At 36.4% G+C, this 14,162-nt stretch overlaps 1 protein-coding gene across 1 annotated transcript in view; it reads left to right on the top strand.

The window, feature by feature from the left end:
• LOC111147548 (synaptosome associated protein 91) overlaps positions 1-14,162 on the top strand; it is a 148,688-nt gene that overhangs the window by 55,104 nt on the left and 79,422 nt on the right. The window contains exons 8-9 of the mRNA XM_022503640.1: positions 7,197-7,303; positions 12,328-12,369. Coding sequence (XP_022359348.1) covers positions 7,197-7,303; positions 12,328-12,369 — 149 coding nt within the window. The remainder of the gene's footprint in view (positions 1-7,196; positions 7,304-12,327; positions 12,370-14,162) is intronic.

The following is a 14,162-nucleotide window of genomic DNA, read 5'->3' as shown; positions in this document are numbered from 1 at the left end:
ACTTTGAGTACTTTCACGTCTTCGGGAACAAAGGCCCATGTGGTTCCAGTTTGGAGCCGTTGCAGAGCTTTCCCCTGATCTGGATCCTGCTTATACCGGACACCACACCTGATACTCTTTTTGGAGCAGAACACATACATGTTGTATATGTTACCTCTAAAACTAAAAAAGCTCAGGAAACTTCTGCCTGCCTTTTAGTTATAAGGGTTGCAAGGTGAAGCAGTTTGTCTTTCACATGGAAGAGACCTTTGGACCCGAAGACTTAGTTGATGTAGCAGGTCTCTGAACTTTCATAAATACTCTCTCCCACCCCGTGACATACATGGGACTTATCAGGGCACCTCACATAACTAAAATTCTTGCCCACTGGGTTCAATCAGCCTGATGTCGTTAACGTGATAACCCATGAGACTGTAGTAGTCAGAGAGGTTGATACCCTTGAAATAAGACAGCAAGCGTATGCTGTCATCGCTGCCAGATGAAAGCCAACTACTCCTTGTGGGCTCGCTTACTGATATAGGGATACAAGAGTGTGCTAGTTTGATAGCTGCCTATCAGGTGTCAAGAATAATGCTGATTTAAAAAAAAAAAAAGAATGCTGATTTTATGCTGGTAAGAAGAACACGTCTAGAAATCTGCAAGTTGGGGTCATCACCTGGTTAGGTTCACAGTAACCTATTGTAACTCTCTACCCACCTTCCATTTCACAAACCAGATATATAAGCTAACTGAGGAAATGATGGAATTGCTACCCCTGTATCTTTCAAGAGGTCAGGAAACCAGTGTGGGGACTCTGCTAGTTTCAAAGTGTTTCTTTTCCAACTGTATATTCAACTTAACTGGGGAAATGACCACAGATAGCTGTGTACATCCACTGGATCTCATTTTCTTTTATCACCTACCCCAAAAAGCTTCCACTCAAGTTGGTAGAACATAGAGTGAAGTCCCTAGGAAGTCCCATCAGTTTAGAGTTAGTGGTCCTGAAAAGTCTCGGTACGACCCCTTTCCCTGGGCCTACTCACCCTAAAAAAGGTCTCTTCTGCAGAAGAGGAAAAAGTGCTCTTGGCTGAGTTTCAGTGACATTTCTCAAGACTATTTGGAGAGCTTATTAAAATTCAGAATGCTAAACCTTAACCCAGAGTTCCTAATTCAGTAGGTCTGGGGTTGAGCCTGAGAATTTGCATTCCTAATAAGGTCCAGAGTGGTGCTGTTGCTCCTGGTCTAGGATTTCAGTTTGGTAATCACTGTGTTAGAGCTACTTCCAGTTGCTCCAGCTAGCATTTCGAATCCATGTTTCTTGGCATGTTCACCCAAATTGAAAATTATCAATTGTGTCACAAAATCTAATATAATAAACTTTCCTTCCTGTTCAGAACCTTTATAATCCATACCAACTCTCTACATTCTTATCAATAATGGTTGCCAAATACAGAGGGAAAACTGTAAGATGCCCAGTTACGTTTGTATTCAGCTCAACAGGAATTTTTTTTAATATTAGTAAGTCCTATGCAATATTTGGGACATATCTGTGCTAAAAAGTTATCTATTTATAATTCAAATTTAACATAGTATCTTGCATTTTATCTGGCAGCCCTACTGCCAACAGAAATTTGCAAGAGCTTGGACTTCTTTTAGCATGTATATTTTTTTCCTCTTGGTTCAGACTTTGTACTAGTCTCCCTAGGCCATTCAGGGATTGCTGCCTTCTCGACCTCATTCTAGGTATTGAGGCAGTTGGCGAGGGGACAGAGATGAGAAATAGATGGATTGGACATGAGAAAAATTTTCATTCCCTCTTGAAAGGTGGTTTGATTACAGGATCACCAAGCAAGACAGGACCAGCCTTTTCAGACTGAGAAGGAAAAGCTTCTACTAGCAAGAGTGGCTCACTTTGGTTTGAATCTACCCAAGCAGTCTCCTTTCTAGTTTTTGTTGTTGTTGTTGTTATTGTTTTGTTTTGTTTTTTATTATGTTTAGTTAGCCACTGTATAGTACATAATTAGTTTTGGATGTGGTGTTCAATGATTCATTAGTTAACTATAACACCCAGTACTCATCACAGCATGTGCCCTCCTTAGTACCCATCACCCGGTCCCTTTCTAGTTTTTCTTCTCAACAAATACCCTTTCACAAAGGAGACTGTGGTGAGGCTAGGAATTTAACTTAACCACATACATTGTAATTCAGCAGCTTACGAGATTAGACTCCCTGACTTTCATTGATGACAGCCCTATGTCTGCAAGAGATAAGATTATCTGAGGGCAGTTTTGGAGTGCCACTGTCTGGTGCATGAACCAATAATTTAAAATCCTGTGTTGTCATTTTCCTTTGGAGTCAGGAGCAGCCATCGACTCTGCATTCTTCTTGCCTTATTCCCATCATGGTGGTCTCTCCCAGCAGCTGCTTGGTCTGATGATCTTCATTTTAGCTGCTCATTTCAGAAAACCATAGGTTATGATTTAAGTAATCATTTTGCTCCTATATAGCAGAGACCATGAGAATCCAATTTTCCGACAGTCATGGGTAGTCATTACTACCTTCAGATCCAGCCAGTTACATATCTAATCCCAGAGTCCCATCTCTGGCATTTTTGAGGGTCTCATTTCTACAGCCACTTCAATTACCCAATACTGTGTTTATTCAAGAAACAGAAACCACTCTCCTCACTCTAATTAGAAAGGGATGTAAAGTAGGGAGTTGGGTGCTTAAGTAATTATCAGAAGGCTGCAGGAAGTGGTTCCTGAATCACTTACAGAATAATAAATTCTTACACACTGGGGAAGCTTCCACTTCTGAGGTCACTACTTTGCAGTAAACTAAAAATAAGAAGCTGCTGCCACCACCTCAGCTACCTTGCAGCTGTAGGGAGGTAGAACCCAGACACCTGAAGCTATAATTGAGGAAGCAGGGAGTCCCATCAAATGGATGTGACTATAACCACTACTTTTCAAAACCCGGGAAGCTGGAGGTGGACAGTGGAATGCTGCCGAAGAATAATCTTACACTTCTGGGACTTTCTTGTCACAGAAATAGCCAAAGATGTATAGGAAGATGGCTTCTGCCTCAGTTTACTTTCCAGATCTCTCACAGGTCCATCTAACTTACAGAACTGAATTTGCATCCACCATCCTGGCTTCTCATGAGTTTAGAGAGAGAATGGGGCTTGAGTAAGGCAATCAAGCACAGTGCTCTTAGAGATTTTGCCTTATTGGGGAAAGATACCTGTTCTTAATAGGTAATCCAACACTGTATTACCTTTATTTCAGGTGGGAGTGTTTATTAGTAAACCAAAATAACTGATCTTCCCATTCCCTTTTGAGGGCCTATCTTACTCTTCCTTACCACTCATAAATGTGAGTTTTTGCGAAGGTTCATTTCTAGCCAGTTACTTTTCTGCTTTTTGTGTATATTTTTCATTGGAAACCCTGTGTTTTCTTATGGAGATGTCCTTATGATGAGTCCCAGGTCTATTATTTCAGTCTGTGACCTTTCTTCCGAGCTTCGGTTTTGCAAGTCTTTCTTTGTAGACTCTTAAATTTAGATACTTAAAATTCAGCAATGTCCAAAATTGAACTCTTGAATTTGCCCTTCCTAATCTCATTTCTGTTGGTATGTATAGTCTTTTAAACCTAAAGCCTCAGTTATCTTTGAGTTGCTCGTCTTACCCAACTCCATAGCTGTCAGAAATTAAGTTCTGCTGATTCCTTCTCATGCCCTCTCACTAGTGTACCCTTGTTTGTTTCTTGCCTCTGCTTTAAGGACATCAGACTTACTGCCTTTAAAATTCATTTAGCAGTTGAACACATTAAGCCACGTGTTTCTCTTAGATCTCTTGACCATCTATTTTACTGCTGCTCTGTTTTATTTTCTCTTTTTGTTGACTTCAGAGATAAGATTATAGTAAGAATGCATTTTCTCTGTATTTTAAAATGATAACCCTGCAATATATATTTTTATTTCATCTAATTTGAAAAGGATAGTCTATTGGCTAACATTAGGATCAGAAAAAGAGAGTTGTATCTTCATATTAAAAACCTGACTTCAAAAGTGGTAGAGGTGTGCATTCTTGCCTTATCACCTTTTGCTGTTGAGTGGCTTTCATTCAGCATTGCTGTTAAATTGCTCTTTTGAAAGTAACACACTACGGTGATGTGTATTATGGAGGACACGTACTGCATGGAGCACTGAGTGTTATGTGTAAACACTAAATCTTGGAACACTACATCAAAAACTAATGATGTACTGTATGGTGACCAACATAACATAATAAAAAAAAAAGTAAGTAACACTCTAGAAGATATGTACACTTACTATCCTAAGTATTTTGACACAGGTGTGTTTTTTGTTTATTTACTAAGTAGTGCTAGTAATTAACTTTATAAATACATTACGAGTTAGTTTTAATCAAGGACTTCATGAGCAATTCTCTGCATCTCATGTTGGAATCAATGTTGGTGCTGCAAATCTTTGCAAACATTTTATCACTATAATGAAGCTGATGTGCAAGTAAGAAGTATGACTTATGGGCATAAGTGATAGTCCACATGAAAAGCCTGAATTTATTTCACAGGAATAAGATCCTTTTCATCAGGTTCTTTTTCCTTAGGACAGTTATTCTGTGAAAATTAATACTAATATGAAAAGGGAATTTATCAACACGTTATAAAGATTAATGTTACAAAAGCCAAGTTCGGAATTTCATTTCAAATGCTGAAAATCCACATATCTTATCTGTAGTATGAAATAAAGACAGAGGCTCATTTTTGGATGACCCATCCCCTCTCTTAAGAGTATGAATTGCTCCTGGCCCTACCCTAGTCCCTAAGAGGGCAAGGGCACTTCACCACTCCTCCTACATCAGCACATGTTGCTTTTCTGTGTCATTGCCACTGTAACTGAAACAAAGGAAATTATAACCTAAAGCCATAAAAATGTCATTACTTTTGTTCCTGAATCCTGAATTACCATGAAAGATATGAACAATTTAAAAAGCATCCAGAAGAGACAGAGAAAAATTGCTTAAGGGTCTGATATATTGGTTCTAAAAGGAAATTGAGATTATTCAGTTGGTTTCTCTTTTTGTGTTATTGCTGAAGATCTGATGCAAAGAAATGACCTTAGTTGTAGTAAAGAAAAGTAATTTAGACATTTGAAAGAAATTATTTATGTGAAGATTGTTTAAAAAGAAAGAAAGAGGGGCGCTTGGGTGGCTCAGTTGTTAAGCGTCTGCCTTCAGCTCAGGTCATGATCCCAGGGTCCTGGGATAGAGCCCCACATCAGGCCTCCTACTCAGTGGGAAGCCTCCTTCTCCTTCCCACTCCCCCTGCTTGTATTCCCTTTCTCGCTGTCTCTGTCTCTGTCAAATAAATAAAATCTTAGAAAGAGAGAAAGAGAGAGAGAAAGAAAGAAAGGAAAAGAAAAGAAAGAATTGTATTTTACCAGAATAAGTCCTTTTTTCCCCCCCCAGAAGTTAACTGAAAAAGATTTGTTCCCTTACAGCACCAAGAGTCTATGTGTAGCATTAGAAAACAGGATAGAGCAGATAAAGATTAGATTCAGCCATTTTTTAAAGTTGAAGTGTAGTTGACATACAATATTATATTAGTTTCAGATGTATCAACATATTGATTTGACAATTCTATACATCATCACTTAATGCTGACCGTAAGTGCACTCACCATCTGTCACCATACGGTGTTACTACAGTATTATTGTGTTCTCCATGCTGTACTTTTCATCTGTGTGACTTATTTATTTTATAACTGGAACGTCATACTTCTTAATTCCTTTCATCCACTTTACCCATCCCCCACCCCTCCCCTCTGCCAACCGCCAGTTTGTTCTCTGTATTTAAGAGTCTTTATTTTTTGTTTGTTTTATTTTTTAAATTCTACATCTAAGTGAAATCATATGGTATTTGTCTTTCTCCGACTTGCTTCACTTAGCATAATACCTCCTAGGTTAGATTTGGCCATTTTTTAAAAGATTCACATCCCTCTCAAATCTTAAGTGGAAAACAGTATGTGTTTGTTTTCTTGATCTTTTTGCCTCCCTTGAATGCCCTACAGGGGAGGTCCGTGTTAAATGTAAAATTACCCAGACTGTCAACAGAAGGTAATGAGTAGCTACCCTCAATAATTAGTTCTTTGTGTAATTATATATTATTAAACCTTTCTTGAGAAAATTCAAAATACTTTTAAGGTAGTAAAATTACATGCTGAATGAAATGAAGAACTTTAAAGTATGAAAGAATATAAAAATAGCATGTGTTTCACTGTGTGAAAATATAAAATAATAAAGAATACAAAATCATCTTCAGTTATGATCCGGAGTTGCCTGGAAGCTATTGTAGACCCTGGCCTTCTCTGTCTCCATCTGCCATGTCAGTAATTATTGACTGAATGAACTGATAAATGACTGGCTGGCAAAAATACTGATAAAGTGCTGGTTTTCTTCCAAACACATATGGAGAAACTACACTCATGTAATGTAATTATAATGGAACTATAGCACCCTAGTGATTCTGAATTCCAGTCTTGGGAGTGCAAAAGAGAGCAGCAAAGGGATCCTCTCTTTTTCTGTCTGGGAAGCTGAAGGTTAAGAAACAAAATACAATTGTGGACTAGAAAACCATGATGAGTTTGGTAAACCAAATATTTTTCATAAAACTCCACTACTTTATAACTAAGAGACACATTATAATGTTTGAAAGAAATCTCTTGTGGCCAACAAAAGTATCAGTTTATACAGTGTATAGACAATTTAAAGAATTCTTTAACTCGGAGAAATTTATTGCTTTATGATATATACCTTATTGGTTTATGGTGAGCTAGTAAGAAAGTAATGATGCTATAGAATGCAGTCATAACTTTTGAGATTATCAGCAAATATTTGATGCTGTTTTCTAAAGCAGGGTTCTAGGATATATGGATCATGAGTTAACTTGTTGTGACACTTCATATGTTCTACTTCAGGTGTGCTTTCATTATTTAAATGCTTCCCTTTGAGACACCTAGAACCTAACACTGGTCTTAAACTTCACGGTTCCCCTTTGTTTAGGTGCTTTAGAACCTCGTAGAGGTTTTAGTGCCTAGTGTTTTGATCCAAACATTCATTTAAGTTTTAATTAACAGTATTAAGCTTAGAAGAAAATTGAATATTATAGTCTTTTCAAAATGCTTATCTATCTCTTCCAGAAAAGTTTTTTGAAATGAAGAAAGGACAATGTAAAGATGCCCTAGAAATTTACAAACGATTTCTAACTAGAATGACACGAGTATCTGAATTTCTCAAAGTTGCAGAGGTAAGTAATAGTAACCTGTGTTGGGAATATAATTTAAGAATATTCACTTACGTATCTAGAGTCAATAATAGGGCTTATAATCTGACAAGGCATTCTGTCCCAGAGCCCCAGTATATTAGGGTTGGAAGTGATCTCAGAGATCCTCTCTTCCAACTTCTCACTCCAATGGTACTTTATACTCCTGCATCCCAATTAGATAATCACTCTGTGTTCAAATACAAGTTTCATGGGTACTGAGCAGATTCACAGCTTTGCAAGGTTGTTTATCTCTCCTCTCTACTTAATAGCTATCTTTGATCATATGGAAGGGCTTCCTTTTTATTGAACCCTGAAAAAAAAAGTCCTTAGGAAAGTCCATTTATTTTTCTCAGTGTGTAGAAATCATAAATGAAACCTTTTTATTTTGTCAGTGATTTAAATACAATGAAAAAATTAAAGTATCATTAATTTTATGAAGTCTATAAATTGTTTCTTAAGGTTGTCTGTAACTGTATAGTTGGTCTTCCCAAGGTTGCCTGTAAGTTGAAGTTTCCTCTTATGAAATCCAGTTATTGATTGATACTGGTACTGAGAGTTATGACATTGTTATTACAGTCCTTTCGCAGGTTGGACAGTTGATTCTTATCTTACATTGTCAGTGAACAAATTGTTGGGTTGACTGGAGCGCCACGTGCGAGGAGTTCTGAAGCCCAACAGCAAAGCATACGAGGCCTTGAGCTTGGGAGGTTCATGCCATGGTTTTGCTGTTTTTGCCGTTTTGAGAATATAGCACAAGAACAAGCATTTTATACACACAATTCCGAAAGCACTCTGGTCCGTACATTTTCTTTCAAATTTCATTTATTCACAGGAATAGTAATTATCACATTCAAATTAGGAGACTGATACTACAAAATGCTGCCTCTTGACCTTTGGTCCATAGAGTTCATAATCAGAATAGAAGTCTTTGTTTATTTACAAATAATATGGGAAGCAAAGGGTAAGGAATAGTTTATAGGTATTACATATACATTAAAGCATGTTTATGTGTATTTCTCATGGGCTTATTGATGTTGATTTGTCTTTAAGAAAGGATAGAATTGCTTGAAACTTTTGGTTTGGCTGCTACACAATTTTACTTTTTGTATTTGATAAGATTTTCCTATGGTTTAACCCAGTTACCAATATAATCTAGTAAAATTTGCCTGACTTTTTCTGTGGAAAGATCAATTATGCCTACGCATCCAGAGCGGAAGATCCTTTCATTGTTCCATTAATTCCTGGTGCACATGCTACCCGGTCCCCCACCTCTTATTATATATGTTAGATAGGTAAGGAGCTGGACATGTGATGGTTGGGGTATACATTTCTCTAATCAGCACTGTAAGGTCTGATCAACACTGTAAGGTCTTCACGAGAAATGGGGTACTTATTTATTAGCTCATTCTATTTTTAGATGTAAAATTTTATTTCATGTCTCTTGATCACCTCATGTTAGCATGGGCCCATTTCAGGCTGTTGAGAAGGAAATACACAGAAATTAGATGTTATTTTGAGAGTCTAAATAACTCAATACAAATATTCTACTTTTATTTGAACACTATGACTAAGACTTTTTATAGAATGATACTAATTTACAAAATTATTTTTTAATAGAATAGACACCTACAATGGGCTAACAGTAACCATTTGTTTTCTTTATTTAAATTATATTGCTCAGGGACGCCTGGGTGGCTCAGTTGGTTAAGCAGCTGCCTTCGGCTCAGGTCATGATCCCAGCGTCCTGGGATCGAGTCCCACATCAGGCTCCTTGCTTGGCGGGGAGCCTGCTTCTCCCTCTGTCTCTGCCTGCCATTCTGTCTGCCTGTGCTTGCTCTCTCTCCCTCTCTCTCTCACAAAAAAAAAAAAAAAAAAAAAAAAATCTTTAAATTATATTGCTCATAATATAGACATTAATTGTTTGAACCATTGTTGAGTGGTTTGTATTGGTAATTACAGAAATTTCTTTTTTTTTATTAAAGATCTTTATTTTTTCAATTTGACAGACAGAGATTACAAGCAGGCAGAGAGGCAGGCAGAGAGAGGAGGAAGCAGGGGTTCGATCCCAGGACCCCAAGATCATGACCCGAGCCGAAGGCAGAGGCCTTAACCCACTGAGCCACCCAGGTGCCCCTAAATACAGAAATTTCTTAAGAAATGTACAAAGCGGAGCACCTGGGTGGATCAGTGGGTTAAGCCTCTGCCCTCTGCTTGAGTCATGATCTCAGGGTCCTGGGATCGAGCCCCACATTAGGCTCTGCTCAGCAGGGAGACTGCTTCCCCCTCTCTCTCTGTCTGCCTCTCTGCCTACTTGTGATCTCTCTCTCTCTCTGTCAAATAAATAAATATGTAAATAAATCTAAAAAAAAAAAAAAAAGAAATGTACAAATCTTCTTTCTGTACCAAACTGCTCTTGTGTGGTGTACTTATGAATGGACTTAGATTCCGTAGCTACCCTATAATTGGTACCATTTTCCTGAAGATTTCCAGATTGCCATTTTTAAAATATAACTATATATATTAGCTATTTGGCAAACATTAACAAATTATCTGCCATATTAAAAAAAAAAAAACAGAGTGGTTGGACAACTTATATGGAAATATTCAAATACCCCAGAGAAATTGCTCGAAGTGTAGAAAACTTAGCGTGTTTTGAATTCTTACAATAAAGTCTCCTAAAGCAGGCAACTGAAACTTTGTAAAATGGTTATTTTATAGGTAATAGGCATTTCTGCTAAACACACTTCCCTTTTTATGGAACTAAGTTATTCTTAGTTTGCTATTCTAAGATTAAATACCAAGTCGTAGGAGTTATGTCTCCCAGAATATTTGCAGACAGAAAGTGATGAGATTTCTGTAATACAGTCACACCTCAGCTCAAGCCTCCAATTATATTATGGTTCAGAAGTTCAGGTTAGTGAAAATAGCAGTGTCAAGAAAGAATTCCTAAATTATGTCTTTCTGTTCAAGAAAGTTCTGTTAACTATCTGTTTAAGAGAAACACATCACCTTTTATCAAAATGTTCCCAATATTAAAGATCTGTAATACTTTAATTTCAAAAATACTGACTTCATTCATATTAATATTTTAATGGATCACCTAAAGAGGTATTAAAGTATGGAAATAAATGGAATGGAATGAAGTTATCTTAGTTTATAATTTCCATAATTAAAATAGTTAAGTGAATTTAGGGAAACGACATTAGCTTCCCTAAAGCAGAGTTCGGTCATTGGCAGGTAATGTCTTTACCTCTGGGAGGAACCTGCAGCCTAAGTTGCTCTAGGAGAATGAGGGTCAGTGCTCTACATTGGTGATTTTCTACACGGGATGATTTTGTTCCCTTCTCTTTCCCAGCATCCAGTGTCTGGAGTCATTTTTGGTTGTCACAACTGGAGGAAGGGAAGGTCTGCTGGCATCCACTTGGTAGAGAAGGATGTTGCTAATATTGTACAGTGCACAAGACAGACCCTATCAAAGCATTATCATCCAAAATTGTGAATGGTGGCAAGGCTGAGAAACCCTGCTGTACACATAGAGAAAGCAAAAGAACTTAACTAAGAGCATTTGTCAAACAAGTGGGCTTCCTGATCTCTAGTTTGCCTTACTGTCTTTGTAGGAGCCCAACACTTACACTTAATGTATTTGCTTCTGCAGTTCCACCAACTTGAGCAAAACAGTTCATTTCTCAGAGGGATTTGATTTTAACCCACTTTGTTTCTTTGAGCCCAAATTTTATCATTTAAATAAAAAGAAAGAATTGATGTTATGACTTCTATTTTCCCTAAGTTTTTATTTTGAATAATTTTTAAACCCACAAAAGAGTTGATAGAGCAGTATAGTGAACACGTACATACCCTCTTCTTTGATTCACCTTCATTTATATATTCCCATATTTGTACTCTTTCTTGCTGTTTCCCCATTCTGCTCTTCCTTGCTCCACTGCTTCCCTTCCCCAAGCTACCAACACTTAAAATTTCACTGTGCTTTTACCTAGTAATTCTACTCCTACACATGTATCCTACAGATGTGTCCACACAGGTGCACAGTGCTCTGTGCAGCAGGGCTTGCAATGGCCAGAGATGGGAAGCAACGCCAATGCTTGTTAATACATAATTTGTTAAATAAATAAATCATAGGAAAAGACGCTGTTTAAAAAATAAAGAAACACTGTTAATGTGGATATAGGTCTGAGATATATTGTTAAATGAAAAATATAAGCTCAGTGTATGTGTATATATATACATATATATAAATACACTATTGTAAAATAATGTGGGAAATAAATATGTATTTATAAATTTCCAATTTCCTTGGGTATACATAAAAAAACTTTGAGAGGATATGTAAGAAACAAACAAAATGATTCTCTCTGTGGGAAGAGGGGTGGATAATATACCCTGAACAAGTTATTGAAACTAAATGAACATTCCCTGTCCAGAGGATTTACTGAGCATTTATAACTATTTAGATTTAGGCTAAGCATTTTTTTTTAACTTTTTAGCTGCCATTTGCCATGGAGGAAATCTTAAATTTTTTTTTTTTTAAAGATTTTATTTACTTATGTGACAGAGAGAGATCACAAGTAGGCAGAGAGGCAGGCACAGAGAGAGGGGGAAGCAAGCTCCCCACTGAGCAGGGAGCCTGATACAGGGCTCAATCCTAGGACCCCGAGATCATGACCTGAGCCGAAGGCAGAGGCTTAACCCACTGAGCCACCCAGGAGCCCTGAAACCTTAAATTTTATACTTCAATTTCCTGAATCTTTTTTGGCCTTTGGTAAAATTTTGTACCTTTATTATATCTAACTACATGAACAAAATCATTGCTCTATTATGTTGAATGGAAAACTACACAAGACAGACTTTCAAAGTGAGATTGACAGTTCTTGTATACCAGGATTGAGCTGTGGTTTTAACTAATTCTGTGGGTTATCTTCTGTTAAATGCAAAGAAATTAATTAAAAAAAATTCCCACTAAGTAACTCCTTATTTTTTTTAATCCACAGCAAGTTGGCATTGATAAAGGTGACATTCCTGACCTCACGCAGGTAAGTGATTCTCTGAGTGGAAAGTGTAATATGCATGATAGTATTACTCCGTAGTTTGCCATAAAAGATCTTACCTAGGACATAGTCTTCTAAGCATTTAATGCATTTTGAATTTAGGCCTACCAACTTTCTTGGAAATTATTCTAGCTTGCATATTTTTTCTAGCTATTGAATGTATTTCTGGAGTTAATATGAAGATTTACCTGCCCTCATAACATAGTTTCTTCTTTATAGGCAACTGAATTTACTGTTTGGGGACCATCTTTTCATTCTTGAACTTGATTCAAAATCAAGCCTTATGTAGTAATGTTTTAAAGTGCTTTGTCTATGAATAGTGACTATTGGTAGGCATGCAGTTGGAACACTTGAAATATTCTTTCTTTTTGTTCTCCTAGTTTTCAGTATTTCCCAGGTATGAAGGAGGGGCATGAAAGAGGAACACTCTGAAATCATAGTTCTACTGATTCTTGTCTCTCCTGTGAAGCAGAGAAATTCCTACTATAAAAGAACCTTTTTCAAAAAGTCGTAGTGGTAGATAAGTGGTTTTTCTGGGGACCATCTAGTCAGCAAAAACAATAGCATTAGTTGCATATCAATCCTTTTATCTGTTAAGAGGGTATATTGTAGGGCTCCTAAGATGTAGAATGAAGAACCATTCACATGGGCTGAGTTACCATGTGACTTTTCTCACAATCGGCAGGAGCTATTTTTATTTAATTGACTCTTTACTCTGTTATGGTAAATTTCTATCCCAAACATGTCCTTTAACTAGAGATTTTGAGATGATAAGAGAGAATGTAGAGTTTCTATCTTACATACTAGTAATGAATGTATGAGTTTTCTGTCTTTGTAAATAAAAAGTCATTGTAATAGAGAAAATTGTCATAATAAAAGATGACCCCCTTTTTAATAATATCAAAATGCATATGATTGACTATCTTTGTAATCCCTTGCAGTGTTTCTATATTTGAAATAATATTCACCTTAAATTTTTATTAAAAATTAAAGAACCCAAAAGTAATGACCTCTATATTTATATTATTAAAATAACCAGTTAAATACCAATAATTTTTCACAAATAAAATTCACAGAATAATTCAGAATATGATGGCATTGTATTTTTTGGCTTTAAAAGTTGGGAGATCACTGCTTCTAGTAGATAGATATTAATATAAAATATTTTTGCTATTATGAGAAGACAGTGTTCTTTGATCAGGTACATACCTGAATAAGGTGTTAGTATCATTTTGGATGTGGCTTAAATATTAAGTGTGCACAAGGTACTATTAAAAATCTTTTTATTAGATACAGATTTATGAATTTGATAACACTGTAATAAAAAAATGAAGACAATCAGTGCGCTTTAATTTTTAATTATTTAATGATAATATTTACATTGTAGTTTGGTAAAATAGCCTAGGTAAATAATACCTATTAACCTAAAGGTAGATATTAAAATATTTTGTTCAATAAATAGCTTTTAGAAATGGTAAATCATCTTTATTTCAACTGTATAGACATCTCGTACTGTGGAATAAAAGTAAAACTAACTATATTATCAGAGAGGCTCTCAGTTAAGAAGAAAATAGGTCCTTATTTGTCTCAGTTTGTATAATATTTGAAAGAGACAAAGAAAAGTTTAAAAGGACTTAAATATTTTTTTGTTTGGGACACCTGGGAGGCTCAGTTGGTTAAGTGTCTGACTCTTCAGCACAGGTCTTGATCTCAGGGTCGTGAGTTCAGTTCAGGCCCTGCTTGTTCTTTTTTTTTTTTTTTTTTTTTTTTTTTTTTTT

Source organism: Enhydra lutris, unplaced genomic scaffold (assembly GCF_002288905.1).
Source record: "Enhydra lutris kenyoni isolate GAN:26980312 unplaced genomic scaffold, ASM228890v2 scaffoldscaffold17, whole genome shotgun sequence".
Classification (NCBI taxonomy): Eukaryota; Metazoa; Chordata; class Mammalia; order Carnivora; family Mustelidae; genus Enhydra; species Enhydra lutris.
Note: the sequence above shows the minus strand (reverse complement) of the source record. Positions and strands in the feature narration are given on the sequence as shown.